This window comes from Dreissena polymorpha, chromosome 14 (genome assembly GCF_020536995.1).
Source record: "Dreissena polymorpha isolate Duluth1 chromosome 14, UMN_Dpol_1.0, whole genome shotgun sequence".
NCBI classification, from domain to species: domain Eukaryota; kingdom Metazoa; phylum Mollusca; class Bivalvia; order Myida; family Dreissenidae; genus Dreissena; species Dreissena polymorpha.
In genome coordinates, this window is record NC_068368.1 from 36,247,914 (window position 1) to 36,267,611 (window position 19,698).

General features: G+C 37.9%; 1 protein-coding gene across 5 annotated transcripts in view; it reads right to left on the reverse strand.

Annotated features, from left to right (window-relative positions):
• LOC127857552 (1-phosphatidylinositol 3-phosphate 5-kinase-like) overlaps nucleotides 1-19,698 on the reverse strand; it is a 128,292-nt gene that overhangs the window by 98,683 nt on the left and 9,911 nt on the right. For all 5 annotated transcript variants that reach the window (XM_052393989.1, XM_052393986.1, XM_052393990.1 and 2 more), the window contains exons 6-12: nucleotides 12,564-12,741; nucleotides 10,642-10,756; nucleotides 7,874-8,031; nucleotides 6,117-6,228; nucleotides 4,868-4,979; nucleotides 2,534-2,623; nucleotides 1,518-1,722 (exon numbers count right to left, since the gene is read on the reverse strand). In XM_052393989.1, the coding sequence (XP_052249949.1) occupies nucleotides 1,518-1,722; nucleotides 2,534-2,623; nucleotides 4,868-4,979; nucleotides 6,117-6,228; nucleotides 7,874-8,031; nucleotides 10,642-10,756; nucleotides 12,564-12,741 (970 nt within the window). The remainder of the gene's footprint in view (nucleotides 1-1,517; nucleotides 1,723-2,533; nucleotides 2,624-4,867; nucleotides 4,980-6,116; nucleotides 6,229-7,873; nucleotides 8,032-10,641; nucleotides 10,757-12,563; nucleotides 12,742-19,698) is intronic.

Below are 19,698 nucleotides of genomic sequence, written 5' to 3' on the forward strand. Positions count from 1 at the left end.
GAGACATAATTAAGCAAAATATCCATCGTATAGATAGCAACCATGTCTATCATATTTACTCGATAACTCTAGTCAATTACATCTCATCTTGTATTCTCTACATATAGCAAAATATTTTTAAAAACAATACACGTAAACTGTATACATTCTTATTAATGCAAGGTTTCCTGTATGACACGCATTACATTACGCACGAAATAAAAGGGCCAAACGGCGCTTCTATTGTCTGACAAATACGTCAACGACCTCTTCCAGATTGATCTCTCACTCTCGGTGTATATTCAACAGGGCAAGACCGGACATGCGCTCCGTTCCCATAGTGCTACGGAGGTATGTCTTTATTTGTCTCATTGTACAAAAAGACCTCTCCGCTGTTGCTGTTGATACTGTCATGCAGAGCAGAACGAGAAGACATTGCAATTTTTGCTCTCCTACCTATCTCTTCTGTGCCCACGGCGTCAGTCTCCAAGTTCTCATAGAACCGCAAAAGCCTTTTGGCAGAGTAGTCAAAGGCGAACGCTATTGTAAGGACAGTTGCCATCATGTTCTTAGCGTCCATCTAGTCGGAGGCGTGTATAATGGCAAGATTCAACCAGTGCGATTTGCAGTGAGTGTATACAGCTCTCGCTACGATGGCTTGGATGCCAATCTGGACCCCCTCTGCTTCCCGGACATATTCGACGCACCATCATAACCTTGGCCTCGCATTTTCTAAATGTTTACTTTAAGAGCTTGAAGGTTCTCGATGAAGGCACAAGCACGAGCTTCGCGGACGGTAGACTTGCACTCGGCAAACCCAACGAACTCCTACCGGAGACATGCTTTCTCTGCATCGTAAAATCGAAGGCAGAGAGTCATTTTCTCCATAGTGGCCATAAATTTGAAGCAGAACGAGTGTACTGGATGTTGGCTGGTCTGATTTTCCTTCAAAAACACCTCTATACGGGGCGACATCAAATTAGCAGCCATTCTTAAAATCGCCCACTTTGTTAACAATCCATTCGGATACATAGTAGAAAACAACGATACAGTGCAGTTGATAATAATGTTATGGATAGTCACCACCAAAAGAAACGTGGCCTCGAAAATGGTAGCTAAATCATGTGTTTTCTATGAAGTCGAAAAAAAGACAGTTTAAGTGTTTGTGATATGAAAACACTTCTCTCGCATAGACAAATGCCTAAGGTGGGTTAGGCATCACATTTTATTGCATTTTTCGAAAACGTTAGTTTTGTATTTTTTCCAAACAACGTAAGCACGTGCGTATTTATGTATGCCCAGCTACGCCCCTACATGCATTGGTTCTTATGTATTAATTCAATGTAAGGCCAAATGTTGGGAATGTTATGAATGAATTGGTTCTTAGGTACTCATCCTATGTAAGGCTGAAGTCCAGGTTACCCATAATACATTTCAATTTTTGTGTGATAAAAACAATTCTAAAGAAAACATTAAAAAGTCAAGTTAATGTTCTTGTCAAGTTAAACATAAATAATGTCTGTAAAAAATCTACCTACTGAAGTTTTTCAAACGTTTCCATGACCAAAGGGTCTCCACTGTCCAGTACAATTGTCCTGAATGACCCTGTGACCTCAGCTGTTGCCATGGTCCTTTCCGTCTCGGCAACTGTTCCAAAAATAGAATCTGGGCCATCCTGATCAGCTCCCACATCACTTGGCAACACAGGCTGGGCAACAGGCTCCTCAAAATGTCGCTCATCAACTGAAAAATGTTTATCAGAAGTAAAACCCAACAATCACACAAACTTTAATAAAAAAATATGAAAAATACTTTTCTACTGGACATTTTTTTACAACAAAATGTAGAAAACAAGCCTAGAACTTGGTCAATGATTTAGTTACAGTTAATTGTACAGTTTCTTTACATATGTTAGCCTACCAACTTGACAGCATTAAGTTATCAATTTCAAAGTATTTGCAGCAAAATAAATAAATTCACTAATTTCCCATTGAAGACTTGGCAACTCGAATTTTCCCAATTTCAGGGGTTTTCGCGCACAATTTTCCCAATTGGGATGGTACAGGTACTTTTCACAAATGGGCAAAAAAAATCACTGCATTACAACCGAGACAGTTTTAAGTGCAATAAACAACACTATCTCTCCTAAAACAGCTGTTTTTGATTTAAAAAAAAAGAATGTGCTCCGGTCATTTTCTGATTTCTTTTTAATAATTGTCCACAATAAATGGCGGTGGGAAGAGTGGGTTAGGTGTGGTTTATAAAAGATATGAATGTTTTTCACATTTATTTAGTCTTTTATGTTAATTATGAACATAATTATTTGTTAGTAGTTTAAATTCTTAAATCCGTCTACTGATAAAATATACAACAATTAATGTTTGGGGAATAATAATGGTTTAAATGGTTAATATAATAGAATATGATGTGAAATATCACATTAGTACAACCTTAGTCCTCTAAAGAGGTTAGGAAATACTGGCTCTGGACTTTCCCATCCCTTAAGGCAGTCGCCAAATAAATTTTAATTCGCCTAATAAATCCTTTTAGGTACCTTTAATCTCCCCGCTCGAATCATGTGACAAGTTACTGTAATTCTCACTCTTGTTTATATCCTCCTCAGTGACACCACCAAACACTTGATCTGCAACGATATACAATGCATATACAATACACTTTAATGTTGTGTTATAAATGTATTTAACTGAGTTTAAATAATATATTTCAAATAACATAAATACTCAAAATCGCAAAATATTTCTTAGAATAAAGTTAACCCATACAAAATCAGTGTTCCCTTAAGCAACAGCCAACATTTCAACGCTAGATGCTGTGTGGTTATATAGATTTAACCAGATTAAAAAACTCATTTTTACACTCACTAGACTGGTTTCAGACAGCGTTGAAAGAATGAAGATTTCATAAGAACTATGTCGTGCTTTCGAAGCTGCCTAAATCCTATCTCCCCTACACTTGTTAATGTTCGGATATCGTAGCCGGAATTTCCCATCTAGCATTGAAATTATGGCTATTGCTTTATGGAACATTGATTTTGTATGTGTTTACTTTATTTTTAGAAATATTATACAAAATATTCGTTGATTTTGAGTGTTTATTGGCTTTTAACCCTTTATCTGCAATATATGTAAAAACAGATAGGCCTAATTACTGAATTAATTTTCGGATTGCGGATTTTATCCTTAGCTCAGCCACATAGCTTGTTAGAGGATTGGTCATACAGTTGTTGTCCCCATTCTCCCTCACTCAATCTGATTCAAGTAAGGCAGTTGTCGGTTATTGGCATAAGTATGTGCACCAAGTATGGGTGAAACCAGACAACCCAAAAAATGTGTGAGTTGATAAATTGACTGCTGTGATATGACTGCAATACTGTTGAAAACAGTTATAAACCAAACTAACTATCAACAGCAAAAATTGACACACATTTCCCAGATGAAAACTTGGCATAGATATTGTTACGATAACCTGTTTGCTCAAACTTATTATCCCCACGCTTTTCGGAGAAAAAGTGGGGATATTGTGATTATCTTCGTCTTCCGTCCGTCCGTCCTGGCCACTTTCTCCTCCTACACTATAAGCACTAGAACCTTGAAACTTACACACATGGTAGCTATTAGCAGATGTGCGACCCTGCACTATTTGGAATTTTGATCTGACCCCTAGGTCAAAAGTTATGGGGGTTGAAGTGGGGCTTGGTCAGAGATTTTTACTCATTTTTTTAAGTTATTTTACTATAATTTCTTTATTTCTTTATAAAAAATTTTCTCAGTAAGTAATGGGGCTATATCTATAAATTTGGTATCATAATAACAAGCACAGAACAGTCTTTATCAATCCATAGAAAACAAAAAATGTGAAATTTTGTCACAAATACAGGTTTTGCCGCGACACGGCCTATATATATATACTCATACCAAGTTTCCATGAAATCCGCCAAAGCACTTCCAAGATATGGCTCGGGTCACACAAAAAAAGCATTTTTTCAAGATACAAAGGGCCATAACACTGTTATTAACTGACGGTGTACAATGCCATTTGACATGCATAATCCTGTTATCCATATACATACTCATACCTCGTTTCAATGAAATCTGCCAAAGCACTTCCAAGATATTGCTCCAGACGGACGGAAAGACGGAAGGACGGACAACGCCAAAACAATATGGCTTCGGACGGACAGAAAGACGGAAGGACAGACAACGCCAAAACAATATCCATCCGCCTATGGCTGGGGATAATTATGTGAATCTGTGTTGTGGCAAGTTTCCACGCCAAGGGGATGATTTGAACAATCTCCTTAGATGACCACAAGGAAACGTATCACACCAAATAGTAAACACCTGACCCTTGCCGTTTATGAGAACACTACACAATCTTATACATCGACTATTAAACCTCTGAACATTTCAACTGAGAATATATATTTTTTTAAATTCCACTTTCAAAGTCATTTTTTTATAAAGCCCCTGCATATCATCTGCATATGCAGCACACCAGAAATATTTAACCAACTTTGAAAGAGGGTCCCCACAGGATCATTCCTCATAAGTTTTGTGAAAAACCACTAAGCAGTTTAAGATAATATGTCATTTTAAGCAAATTTGAGGCTTTCAATGATTTTAATTACGGTTTATGCACATCTGGCTTAAAAATAAAAAGAGATAAATCTTAACAAACATGCACAGGTAAACAAGTTAAATTTTTGCCTTTCAAAAAGACCAACCTTTTCAGTAAGTATGCAGGTTCAAATGTTAGTTTGACTATCACGACCGCAAGACAGACAATAATTTCTTGAAGAATGTTATACAAAAGTACTAAAGAACACAATGACTATAACCCCCCACCTTGTAACACTTGTGTCACTGACCTGCATTGTGTGCGGTGGACTGTATCTGCTGGAACCACAGAGGGGCGCTGTCCTCTGTAAGGCTGTCCTCAAGCTGACTGTTGCTAAGGGAGACGGTGTCCGATGTCAAGACCTGTAGAACATAAGGCAAATAAGAGAATGATGATTTGTGATGGCAAATACAAGCTGCTTCATGCAAAAATGGGGCATGTGCCTTATATGTAAGTGGAGAAAAATGAATGCTTTCTGCTCAGTAAAAAAGCATGTGGATATTGTTTGTGCTTTTGTTAAAGAGCATTGAGATTTTGTTTCTCATATTATGCAGAGCATGTGGATATTGTTTGTGATATTTTAAAGAGCATGTTAATTTTTTGTGTGATATTTCACAGATCATCAGTATTGTTTGTAATATTTCAAAAAGCATGAGGATATTTAGATATTTCAATCATCATATGCGATAGTTCAAAGAGAATGTGCACTGTTTTGTGATATTCAAAATGCATGTTTTTTGTAATATTTCAAAGACCATGTGAATAGATTTTTCAATATTTCAAAGAGCATGTATATATTGTTTGTGACATTAAAAAAAACATGTGGTATTGATTGTGATATTTCAAAGAAAGTTTACTATTGTTTAATATATTTCAAAGAGCATGTAAACATTTTCTTTCCAATTTCAAAAGCACAAGGTATTGTTTGTAGCATTTCTTAGAACATAAGGATATTGTTTGTGAAATTTCAAAGAGCACGTGGTATTGTTTGTGATATTTCAAAGAGTATGTGGATATTGTTTGTGATATATCAAAATGCATGTAGTATTGTTTGTGATATTTCAAAGAGTATGTGGATACTGTTTGTGATTTATCAAAATGCATGTGGTATTGTTTATAATATTTTAGAGATCACATAGATTTGTTTTCATATTTCAAAGTGCACATGGTATTGTTCGGAATTACAAAGAGCATTAGGATATTTTTTGTTATATATCAATAGTATGTGGTATTGTTTGTGATATTTAAAAAAAGCATGTGTATATTTTGTGTGATATTTCAAATAGCATGTGGATATTAGTGTCTGTCATTTTTTAAACATCATGTTTATATTTGTAAGTTTTGCTAAAAGGAAATAATTATTTAAACTTTTGCTGGGGAAGTGTTTAAACTATTCTAGGCAAAGTAAAGATCTTTCTAAGCACCAAACAACTGAGCTAAACCAAAACAAGCATTCTTCTATACAAAACACAACTGAGAAAAAAATGTGTGTGCCTTACTTCTGTTGGTCTGAAGAGGGTGTAGTCATCCCTGAAAGGCATTGCAGGGGACTGCAGGGGGCTGAGAAAGGCGGCATCTATCAGTGCTTGGCCAATAGCAATCGCCTGAGACCTGTGAATAACAGTAATAGTGTATATATGACATGTGCTTGATTAATAAGGCATCTATCAGTGCTTGGCCGATAGCAATTGCTGGAGATCTGTAAATAGCAAGGCTATTGTCAAGCAATATGGTCCCCTACCGGCTCCACAATTGTCAGAAATTCCACCATTTTTAGATTATTTTTTTTTATGTTGCCATAGCAAACAAAATTTTTGATGTAGGAACAAAATGAAATAACGTGCATAATGTCCATATTGCCATCAATCCATGTTGCAAGTTTCATGAAAAAACATGAAGAACTTTTTAAGTTAATGCAGGATCCAGAAAAATGTGACGGACAGACAGACAGACTGACTGACACACAGAGCGCAAACCATAAGTCCCCTCCGGTTTCACCGGTAGGGGACAACAATAATAGTATTAATATGGCACGGGGCTGAGAAACATAGCATCTATCAGTTCTTGGCTTATTGCAATCGTCTGAGTACTTGGCCGATTGCAAGCGCCTGAGACCTGAGAATAACAGTACTAGTGTTCATCTGACACGTGGCTTAGAAATGCGGCTTCTATCTGTGCTTGGCCAATGGCTATGGCCTGAGACCTGTAAATAACAATAATTATAGCGTATAAAAACTGTAATTCTGACATGTAACGGTGAAACGCTGCATCTATTAGTGCCTGGCTGATTGTAATCGTCTGAGACTTGTTAGTAACAGTGAGCCTTGTTCTGAGAAAACTGGGGTTATTGCTTGTGCGTTAAGAGCGGTCCCAGATTATCGTGTGCAGTCCACATAGGCTAATCAGAAACAACAGTTTCTGCTTGTGTGTTTTTCTTCCTTTAAAAGAAGTATTTATAAAAGAAGAGAGAATCCAGTTAAAGGTGGAAAGTATTGTTTCTGATAAGCCTGTGCGGACTGCACACGCCAATCTGGGACCCTACTCTAAACACATGCATTAAGCCCAATTTTCCAGAAAAATTCTCCCGATAATAGTGTTTATATGACATGTACAAATGGTGTAGATGATAGAATACAGAAAGTCAGCAACACAGTTATGTATTCAATATGTCATGGTGAGTCCTGTCTCTTGAAATCACATTATACATAGTAGAGCCGTACTGGAAACATACACACACAAATCAACAAGCAAACAGCAGCTTATCAATATATGAGTCGTGTTCTGAGAAAACTGGGCATAATGCATGTGTGTAAAGTGTTGTCCCAGATTAGCCTGTGCAGTCCTCACAGGCTCATCAGGGACGACACTTTCCGCCTGAATTGGATTTTTGCTAAGAAGAGACTTCATCCTAATGAAAAATGTCATAAAAGTGTAAAGTGTCATCCCTGATAAGACTGTGCGGACTGCACAGGCTAATCTTGGACGACCCTTTAAGCACATGCATTAAGCCCAGTTTTCTCAGAATGCAGCTCATATCATCCACCACTTTGCAAGTTATACATTAATATCTGTATAATTATCTTTTGCAGCCAAACTGGCGCAACAAAACACAACAAAACACAACAAATGCAAACTTCTGAGAGATTTTACATATTCTTGTTTTAAGTACCATTTCTGGAGTATACAAAATCTCAACACCAAACTTAGAGTGTCCCTTTAACTTATTATAAAAACACATAGACTTCCAGTAACTGACCTGTCAGACACTTTGTCATGCTTCAACAACCAGTCCACAATGCGGTTGCCATGGATACAGTTATGAAGGTTACGCAGTCTGACTCTGAAGTTTTGAAATTCAAGTCCAGTTTCTGGGTCAGTCATCATCATCCAGAGACTGCGCAGCTGTTGGCTGTCCTGGAGATTCAATACTAGTTATGTAATATAAAAAGACAATGTAAGGTAAGGCTATTCTGTTTGTTTTTGTGTTAACCTTCAACCTTTTTTTGAATGGTCAAATTAACAAAGAACATAAACACTTGTTTCAAAAATACTTATCAATTATCTTGACTGCATGACATTCAAACATAGAATAATTGTCATACTTTGGCTATAGAAAACCCCATGAATGCTGTTTGAATATTTGAATACAACACAAAACTTATCAACAATAAGTTTCATAGAAATTTAACGTAATTAAATATTTCATTTAAATTATTCACACAATTATATTGCGAAAGGTCGCGGTGGTTATATGGATATGATGTCCGCCTAGCGACTGGGAGGTCACGGGTTCGATCCCCACCATGGGAGCGTTCTTTAAATCTCCCCCAAAGACACCAAGTACTGGTTCTAGGCCCAGGAAAAGAACTCGAGAGCGTTTATATAAGCCTTAGGCTTTCGATGCAATCAATCTAAAATAAATAGGTTTAAACTAATTATATTTATCTTAATTATGTGTACATAAGGTATAACTTTGAATAATCTATACTGAAGTTTTACACAATGATTACAAGGAATTAATGTAAATGTGTGGCACCCTCATGGTCAATATTGTTAATGGCAGAGGCACTCTCTCAGATAAATATTCATATAGTTACACTAGCATTTGTAACATAGTAATCGATCCTTTTCAACAGAATCCCAGCTTGTTTTTATCTTTGATTATCTTAAGTATTTAAAGTGAAATCATCACAGTATCATCATCTGAGTAACACATCACAGTGTCATCATCTGAGTAACGTTGTGTTCAGCCTTGCAGTATCCTGTCTGCAGAAAGTTCTCTTTTATTGTCTGTATATGAGATAAGTGCCAGGAAACTTGGCTTGATACATTTGAGTTAAGTCGAGAGTCTGCACAGGCTAATCAGGGAAACTTTCCACTTTTATGATTTTTTTTGTTTAAAATAAGTCTATTTATAACCAGCATCAAGGTTTGACAGAAAGTGTCATCCCTGATTGGCCTGTGCAGACTGCTGACTTTGTTGTCCCTGATTGGCCTGTGCAGACTGCTGACTTTGTTGTCCCTGATTGACCTGTGCAGACTGCTGACTTTGTCGTCCCTGATTGGCCTGTGCAGACTGCTGACTTTGTCATCCCTGATTGGCCTGTGCAGACTGCTGACTTTGTCATCCCTGATTGGCCTGTGCAGACTGCTGACTTTGTCATCCCTGATTGGCCTGTGCAGACTGCTGACTTTGTCATCCCTGATTGACCTGTGCAGACTGCTGACTTTGTCATCCCTGATTGGCCTGTGCAGACTGCTGACTTTGTCATCCCTGATTGGCCTGTGCAGACTGCTGACTTTGTCATCCCTGATTGGCCTGTGCAGACTGCTGACTTTGTCATCCCTGATTGGCCTGTGCAGACTGCTGACTTTGTCGTCCCTGATTGGCCTGTGCAGACTGCTGACTTTGTCATCCCTGATTGGCCTGTGCAGACTGCTGACTTTGTCATCCCTGATTGACCTGTGCAGACTGCTGACTTTGTCATCCCTGATTGGCCTGTGCAGACTGCTGACTTTGTCATCCCTGATTGACCTGTGCAGACTGCTGACTTTGTCATCCCTGATTGGCCTGCGCAGACTGCTGACTTTGCGCAAGTACATTAAACCCAGTTTTCCCAGAAAAATTCTCATTTTTTTATATATAGAATATATTATTACTTTGCTTTAGGTCCATAAAAACTTCTATTTTCAGGTTGAAAAAGGCTACTTTTCAAACATGTATGATATTATAGATGCTTATGATCATGAAGAGTCTTACCCCTTTACCACTAAGATTCGTATTTTTACGCATTTGAAGTCCCATAGAAAGTTAAATTTAATTTAAGATCTTTCTTACTAGTTTTTCATTTTAAAGGCTTCATTTCCAACCCTTAGATACTGATGAGCAGCAAACAGCATAAAACCTGAGCAGACTGCGACTTACTCGCAGGCTGTTCTGGTTTTATGCTGTTTGCACATAGCCATTTTCACTTTGCCTCTGAGTGGGAAAGGGTTAAATGATCATTTAAACTAGTTCAGTAATGAACAAAGGCATACAAAACTTCTTAAAAAGTTGTCATGGAAATGTTGAAAAAAGGGCAACAATTATTGTATGAAAACAGTTAAATAACACCAATATTACTTGTGCTAATCAATTTCTCTCCAAATTTCTTTCAACGAATTGAAAGCAAAGGAAACAGTAACATATTTATATTATCACCATTATTATAAATACCCAACATGATAGGATGCCTTTTCTTTATAGATTTAAGCTGTAATAAAAATGTTTTAATTTAAGTTTACAGAGCAGAAAACCTAGACTTAATGTACATATGTAATAGCTAAACTGATATTAAATTAGTTATAATAACAATAATAATAATATTATTAACAATAATAATAACAAATATTATAATTCTTTTATTATAATTATTGAGATATGGAGACTTCTATCATACTCGCCATCATACTCCACAAATTCTCATACCCTACTCTCAAAACATGCCACCTTCTTATTGTGATAGTAGTCAACAGCCCCCATACCTTCAGCAGGATCATCCTGTCACTGGGGAAGTTGTCTGACATGACGAACTCCGACTGTGGAGTGAGATCAAAGGGCGCAGCACTCCCTGCGCTGATCTCTGCCTCACTGGGTGACCTTAAACAAGATCACAGAAAGCAGCTATAGACTAATGCATATGAGACATGCTTTGGGAAAGCAGGGCTTAATGCATGTGTGATTATTGTCTACCAAGATTAGCCTGTGCAGCCTGTGCAGTCTGTACAGACCAATCAGCAACGACACTTTCTGCTCAAATTGGACTTTCATTTACGAGAGAGACTCCCTTGAAAAGAAAAATGCCATAAAAGCTGAAAATGTTGCCCTGATAAGCCTGTGCAGACTGCACACGCTCATATGGGGCTAAACTTTCCGCACATGCATTAAGCCCTTTATGCCCTGTGTTAGGCTCATTTTCAATTTATGCTTATAACCGTTTGGTTTGTTTGTTGATTTTAATATTTTGCCATTTTAAACAGAATTTCAGTTCTATTATCACATTTAATTAGCCTCCTCGCACGGTGAAAGCTACTTAGCCAGTACTAAATGCACATACTTGTGGATTAAACTGACTGATGCCCTATGACTTGAATCAGACATAGGGGGATAATGGACATAGAAATGATTTTATGATCAATCCCCACAAGTTTAGGTTAACCCTAGCCACGTTAAACAAAACGGGAAATTATTAGGCACTTAAAATTTTCTTGTGTGAAGTACAGAGCCTATTTATGTATATTTAAAAAAAAGATTATAATACAATCGTGAAATTTGTTTTGATGATGAAAGCATGCAATTAAATATGATCCTCCAAAAAATGTGTTTGTCAGAAACACTATGTCCCCTTCTGCGCCGCTTTGACTTAGTATTTTTGACCTTTGACCTTGAAGGATGACCTTGACCTTTCACCACTCAAAATGTGCAGCTTCATGAGATACACATGCATGCCAAATATGAAGTAGCTATCTTCAATATAGCAAAAGTTATTGCAAAATGTTAAAGTTGCCGCAAACCAACCAACAGACCAACCAACAGACAGGGCAAAAACAATATGTCCCCCACTATAGTGGTGGGGGACATAAAAAGCTACCAACTTTTTGTTTGTATAATAACCATGCTTACTGTTTAAACAATTAGCAATTAATAAAATAAACATATAGCAAATTTTCCAGCTACCAGTATAGAGCAGGACCCAACAATGAGATCGTGACTAAAGTTTATCTGAAGAGGACTTCTTCATTATATTAACCTTGTTCTGGGAAAACTGGGCATAATGCATATGCGTCAAGTGTTGTCTCAGATTAGCCTGTGTAGTCCGCACAGGCTAATCAGGGTCAAAACTTTCCAATTAAATGGATTTTTTTATTTAAAGGAAGCCTCTTCTAATGGACAATCTAGTCTAGGCCGAAAGTGTCCTCACTGATAAGCCTATGCCAACTTCAAAGACTAATTGGGGACCATACCTCACGCAAATATACTAAGCCTGGTTTTCTAAGAGCAAAAATCAATTGTCAATAAAATTAATGGAAAATACCATATGCCCTTTTAAGTTTATATTAAACATTTAAGCTTCTTATAGATAGCACAAAGCACTGACCACTGTTTGTTTGCAGAGGACAAATATCAGCTGAAATTCACCATTTTTATGTTTCATCCTAAAAAAATGAATGACAAATTGATAACATCTAGTTCATCTCACTATCAAGCTCTATGAGTTAAACCTTTTTATATATAATGTTAACAACTCTTTCATTTTAAATGTAATATTTTTGCCAACAAAAATCCACACAATGAAATTCCCAATATTAGACAAAAGGAGAATTTGTTTTCTAATATAAAGTGCCCTGGATCCATTTATTTTAAGAATGGTGAAATAAGATATGATCTTATATGGAGCAAAAACTACCTTAGAGAAAGTGACCGCTGCTGGTCTGTGGTAGACTTCTTTGCCTCAGGTGACAGGGCATTCTCCGCCGCATGCATGTATCTCGCCAGCAACTCCCGGGTGACTCCAGAGTTGGGGTCGGCCTTCTGAGCGTACTGAAGGACCACCTCCAGACAGTAGCGACACACCCTGATACTGCCTGTAAACATGGAAAATAATGTACACCCTGGATACTGACTTTAAACATGCCAAATAAAGTACTCCCTGGATACTGCCTGTAAACATGGCAAATAATGTACACCCTGGACACTGACTTAAAACATGGCAAATAATGTACACCCTGGATACTGACTTTAAACATGGCAAATAATGTACACCCTGGATACTGCCTGTAAACATGGCAAATAATGTACACCCTGGATACTGCCTGTAAACATGGCAAATAATGTACACCCTGGATACTGACTTTAAACATGGCAAATAATGTACACACCCAAATACTGCTTGTAAACATGGCAAATAATGTACACTTCAGATACTGCCTATAAACCTCGCAGATAATGTACACCCCAGATACTGCATGTAAACATTGTAAATAATGTACACCCCCTGACACTGCCTGTAACATGGCAAATAATGTACACACCTATATACTGCTTTTAATCATGGCAAATAATGTACACCCCCCAGATACGCCTTGTTAACATCGCAAATAATGTGCATACCCAGATACTGCTTGTAAACAAGGCAAATAATGTGCACACCCGGATACTGCCTGTAAACATTGACAATAATGCAAATCCTGGATACTGCCTGTAAACATGGCAAATAATGTACAAACCTGGATACTGCCATGTTATACTTCCAAACAGAAAGTGCACATGGTAATATTGCCTGTAAACAAGGGAATGCTGTTATACTTCAAAGAGAAGCGACACAAGCTGATACTGACTTTAAACATTGATACTAATCTTACATATTTCATATTGTTGTATTTTTTCTCTTTAAATCAGTACATGGATACGTCCTACAAACATGGAAAATAATGTCATGTAAATCATGTTTTAGGGTGTTCTGTGTTCTTAACAGTAGTGACACATCTGGAAACTGCCTGTAAAGAAAGGGAGTAATGTTATGTATTTCATGTGATAAGGTTGTTGTTTTTTAAGATATTTTATTCATTTTTTTATTGCTCCATGTGAATTCTCCAGAATCATCAGCAAATCAAACTCTGAGTGGTAATTGATAAGGTGTCCGTCTAGCGACAGAGAGATCATGGGTTTGATCCCCAATGTTATTGAGAGTATTTTAGATCTTCCCCAAAAACACCAAGTACTGGTTCTACCCAGAAAACAGACTCAGAGCCCGAGGTGTGATTGAGTTGAAGTGCGAGGGGAGGAAAATGTTGCAGTCTAGTGAATTTTACTACGCAATGACAATCCTTAAAACAGACATATAATTTAAGAACTTCTAAAACTTCATAACTACATTTATTAATGAAAATATTTTTAACTTAACATTTAACATATTAATTATTTTATTGTGCAAGGTAAACAGTGATCAAAACAATAAACTAAATTGATCCAATCCCTGTAAACAATGACGGCAATCTTTCATTTGAGGTCAATGTCTTTACCTTTGAAATATGGTTTACACTGCCGCAGTGTTAAACTAACAACATGAAATACAATTTTCTTTACCAGGACAGTTGACCCTCCGAACCATTTCAGAAAATGGTTTTGCTTTCTGATTTATATCCACTGTTGTTACAAACTATTCCCATTTAAAAAAAATCACTAATGTGTGAGTCTCAGAGATTTTGTGAGATTTGTTTGTTCCATAAGTAATTTGGTTTTCACTTCACAAAAGAAATTAATCTCAGAAATTAGCCTGGAACAACCCGATCTGCAGAAATCCACGGAAAAAACACACCTCTGAGTACGCTTAAAAAAGCCTTGGGCATTTTATGCAAAGGAACTTAAATTTATGGGTTTAATAAAAAACTGGCATTTTATGAGGATATTGGAAAAAAAAGTAGAATAATGCCATTGTGCATATACAAAATGGATAAGAGGAAAATAAAACTGCACACTTGGCTATATTTCTAGAAACTGGATCACATCACTTGAGCCCAGCTCTGGGAATCTGCGGTTAATGCATCCACATAAAGTGTTATCCAAGATTAGTCTACATAGTCTGCACAGACTTATCCGGAATTACACTTTCTGCCTTTAAGAAACTTTATGTTTAAAGTCTCTTATTAGTGTATACACTTAGCCCAACGTGTTGTCCCTGATTAGCCTATGCAAATTGTATAGGCTCAACTGAGAATACTCTTCAACACATGCATTAAGCCCACACAGGCTCAACTGAGAATACTCTTCAACACATGTATTAAGCCCACACAGGCTCAACTGAGAATACTCTTCAACACATGCATTAAGCCCACACAGGCTCATCTGAGAATACTCTTAAAGCACATGCATTAAGCCCACACAGGCTCAACTGAGAATACTCTTCAACACATGTATTAAGCCCACACAGGCTCAACTGAGAATACTCTTCAACACATGTATTAAGCCCACACAGGCTCATCTGAGAATACTCTTAAAGCACATGCATTAAGCCCACACAGGCTCAACTGAGAATACTCTTCAACACATGTATTAAGCCCACACAGGCTCATCTGAGAATACTCTTAAAGCACATGCATTAAGCCCACACAGGCTCATCTGAGAATACTCTTAAAGCACATGCATTAAGCCCACACAGGCTCATCTGAGAATACTCTTAAAGCACATGCATTAAGCCCACACAGGCTCATCTGAGAATACTCTTAAAGCACATGCATTAAGCCCACACAGGCTCATCTGAGAATACTCTTAAAGCACATGCATTAAGCCCACACAGGCTCATCTGAGAATACTCTTAAAGCACATGCATTAAGCCCACACAGGCTCATCTGAGAATACTCTTAAAGCACATGCATTAAGCCCACACAGGCTCATCTGAGAATACTCTTAAAGCTAATGCATTAAGCCCACACAGGCTCATCTGAGAATACTCTTAAAGCACATGCATTAAGCCCACACAGGCTCATCTGAGAATACTCTTAAAGCACATGCATTAAGCCCACACAGGCTTATCTGAGAATACTCTTAAAGCACATGCATTAAGCCCTAACACGGGCTCATCTGAGAATACTCGTAAAGCACATGCATTAAGCCCACACAGGCTCATCTGAGAATACTCTTAAAGCACATGCATTAAGACCACACAGGCCCATCTGAGAATACTCTTAAAGCACATGCATTAAGCCCACATAGGCTCATCTTAGAATACTCTTAAAGCACATGCATTAAGACAACACAGGCTCATTTGAGAATTCTCTTCAAGCACATGCATTAAGCCCACACAGGCTCATTTGAGAATACTCTTAAAGCACATGCACTAATCCCACACAGGCTCATCTGAGAATACTCTTTAAGCACATGCATTAAGCCCACACAGGCTCATCTGAGAATACTCGTAAAGCACATGCATTAAGCCCACACAGGCTCATCTGAGAATACTCGTAAAGCACATGCATTAAGCCCACACAGGCTCATCTGAGAATACTCTTAAAGCACATGCATTAAGCCCACACAGGCTCATCTGAGAATACTCTTAAAGCACATGCATTAAGCCCACACAGGCTCATCTGAGAATACTCTTAAAGCACATGCATTAAGCCCACACAGGCTCAACTGAGAATACTCTTCAACACATGTATTAAGCCCACACAGGCTCAACTGAGAATACTCTTCAACACATGTATTAAGCCCACACAGGCTCATCTGAGAATACTCTTAAAGCACATGCATTAAGCCCACACAGGCTCAACTGAGAATACTCTTCAACACATGTATTAAGCCCACACAGGCTCATCTGAGAATACTCTTAAAGCACATGCATTAAGCCCACACAGGCTCATCTGAGAATACTCTTAAAGCACATGCATTAAGCCCACACAGGCTCATCTGAGAATACTCTTAAAGCACATGCATTAAGCCCACACAGGCTCATCTGAGAATACTCTTAAAGCACATGCATTAAGCCCACACAGGCTCATCTGAGAATACTCTAAAAGCACATGCATTAAGCCCACACAGGCTCATCTGAGAATACTCTTAAAGCACATGCATTAAGCCCACACAGGCTCATCTGAGAATACTCTTAAAGCACATGCATTAAGCCCACACAGGCTCATCTGAGAATACTCTTAAAGCTAATGCATTAAGCCCACACAGGCTCATCTGAGAATACTCTTAAAGCACATGCATTAAGCCCACACAGGCTCATCTGAGAATACTCTTAAAGCACATGCATTAAGCCCACACAGGCTTATCTGAGAATACTCTTAAAGCACATGCATTAAGCCCTAACACAGGCTCATCTGAGAATACTCGTAAAGCACATGCATTAAGCCCACACAGGCTCATCTGAGAATACTCTTAAAGCACATGCATTAAGCCCACACAGGCCCATCTGAGAATACTCTTAAAGCACATGCATTAAGCCCACATAGGCTCATCTTAGAATACTCTTAAAGCACATGCATTAAGACAACACAGGCTCATTTGAGAATTCTCTTCAAGCACATGCATTAAGCCCACACAGGCTCATTTGAGAATACTCTTAAAGCACATGCACTAATCCCACACAGGCTCATCTGAGAATACTCTTAAAGCACATGCATTAAGCCCACACAGGCTCATCTGAGAATACTCGTAAAGCACATGCATTAAGCCCACACAGGCTCATCTGAGAATACTCGTAAAGCACATGCATTAAGCCCACACAGGCTCATCTGAGAATACTCTTAAAGCACATGCATTAAGCCCACACAGGCTCATCTGAGAATACTCTTAAAGCACATGCATTAAGCCCACACAGGCTCATCTGAGAATACTCTTAAAGCACATGCATTAAGCCCACACAGGCTCATCTGAGAATACTCTCCAAGCACATGCATTAAGACAACACAGGCTCATTTGAGAATACTCTTCAAGCACATGCATTAAGCCCACACAGGCTCATTTGAGAATACTCTTAAAGCACATGCACTAATCCCACACAGGCTCATCTGAGAATACTCTTAAAGCACATGCATTAAGCCCACACAGGCTCATCTGAGAATACTCGTAAAGCACATGCATTAAGCCCACACAGGCTCATCTGAGAATACTCTTAAAGCACATGCATTAAGCCCACACAGGCTCATCTGAGAATACTCTTAAAGCACATGCATTAAGCCCACACAGGCTCATCTGAGAATACTCCTAAAGCACATGCATTAAGCCCACACAGGTTCATCTGAGAATACTCTTCAAGCAGAGCTCCAGATAAGGGTCGTGTTTTCGTAATTACGAATTATTTTCAAGTCCGTTACGTATTTATTTTAAAATCTTGTCGTACCATTAAGAATTACAAAATCAAGTTACGAATATTATTTTTACATCGGTTCGTATCGATTTTTTATTGAGATCTTTTTTGTGTATTAAAGATCTTTTCGGTGCTTATATAAAATGGTTATCGGGTTGGTTTAACAAAGCTCATTTTTTTCCAATAAAAGCGGCGTGTACAGTCTATCTGTCAAAAAACAATGGCGGCGCCCAGATAGCTTCCTAAAAAACTGCAAAGCGTGCAAAACACACTTTTAACATATTGTACGCAAAGTGAGCCGAAGTGGAATGTTATGAAAGACATTATAGAAAAGATCTTATACGATGTTGTATGTTAGTTGCCGAAACAGTCGGATAAGCTAAAAAAAACGCGACACGACGGGTCCAAACTAAAACAAAATAAACATTAATGAGTGGAAGGGACAATTCCCGTGGCTAATCGTTGAACAGATTGAAGGGGAGACCCATTTTAATTGTGAAATATGTAAAAAATCATCGAAGGCATGCAATCTAAGCACAGTTTTGGCATATGAAGGTATTTGAAAAATAAAATTGTATAATACTGAATAGACACTGTTGAACTCGTTTAAGTTAAGTTGCTAGTATGTTTATTTTGATTTTTTGCATGAAAATAGCCATTATTAATTATTTTTAGGTCATTTAGAAAGGTTAAGAATTATTTTCCACAACTTAGTAGTTACGTTAAGAATAAAATTTCAGAGTTAAGAATTATTTTTGAAAATCTGGTAGTAATGTTAAGAATTTCACAAAACCTTATCTGGAGCTCTGCTTTAAGCACATGCATCTGAGAATACTCTTAAAGCACATTCATTAAGCCCACACAGGCTCATCTGAGAATACTCTTAAAGCACATGCATTAAGCCCACACAGGCTCATTTGAGAATACTCTTAAAGCACATGCATTAAGCCCACACAGGCTCATCTGAGAAAACTCTTAAAGCACATGCATTAGGCCCACACAGGCTCATCTGAGAATACTCTTAAAGCACATGCATTAAGCCCACACAGGCTCATCTGAGAATACTCTTAAAGCACATGCATTAAGCCCACACAGGCTCATCTGAGAATACTCTTAAAGCACATGCATTAAGCCCACACAGGCTCATTTGAGAATACTCTTAAAGCACATGCATTAAGCCTACACAGGCTCATCTGAGAATACTCTTAAAGCACATACATTAAGCCCCACACAGGCTCATTTGAGAATACTCGTAAAGCACATGCATTAAGCCCACACAGGCTCATCTGAGAATACTTTTAAAGCACATGCATTAAGCCCACACAGGCTCATCTGAGAATACTCTTAAAGCACATGCATTAAGCCCAGTTTTCCCAGAGCCAGGCTCTATTAAGACGCTAGGAAGTACAGATGTATCTAGGCAGCACCCCAGAATACATCTAAATCAAGAGATGTGTTTGTCAGAAACACAATGCCTCCTACTGCGCCGCTTTGCTTAAATTTGTTTTTTTTACTAGATCCCTTTGGATTATCATTTTGCATTTAAAGATCATTTTCACAAGGGAAGTAATTTTTTATATTACTTTCCTTGTGAAAATGATCTGTACCTGCCAAATGATAAATATAAATTATCTCCCTTTAAAGCTTGTTACTTCCCTTGGATTTGTTTTATAGACCTTTGACCTTAAAGGATGACCATGACCTTTCACCACTCAAAATGTGCAGCTCTATG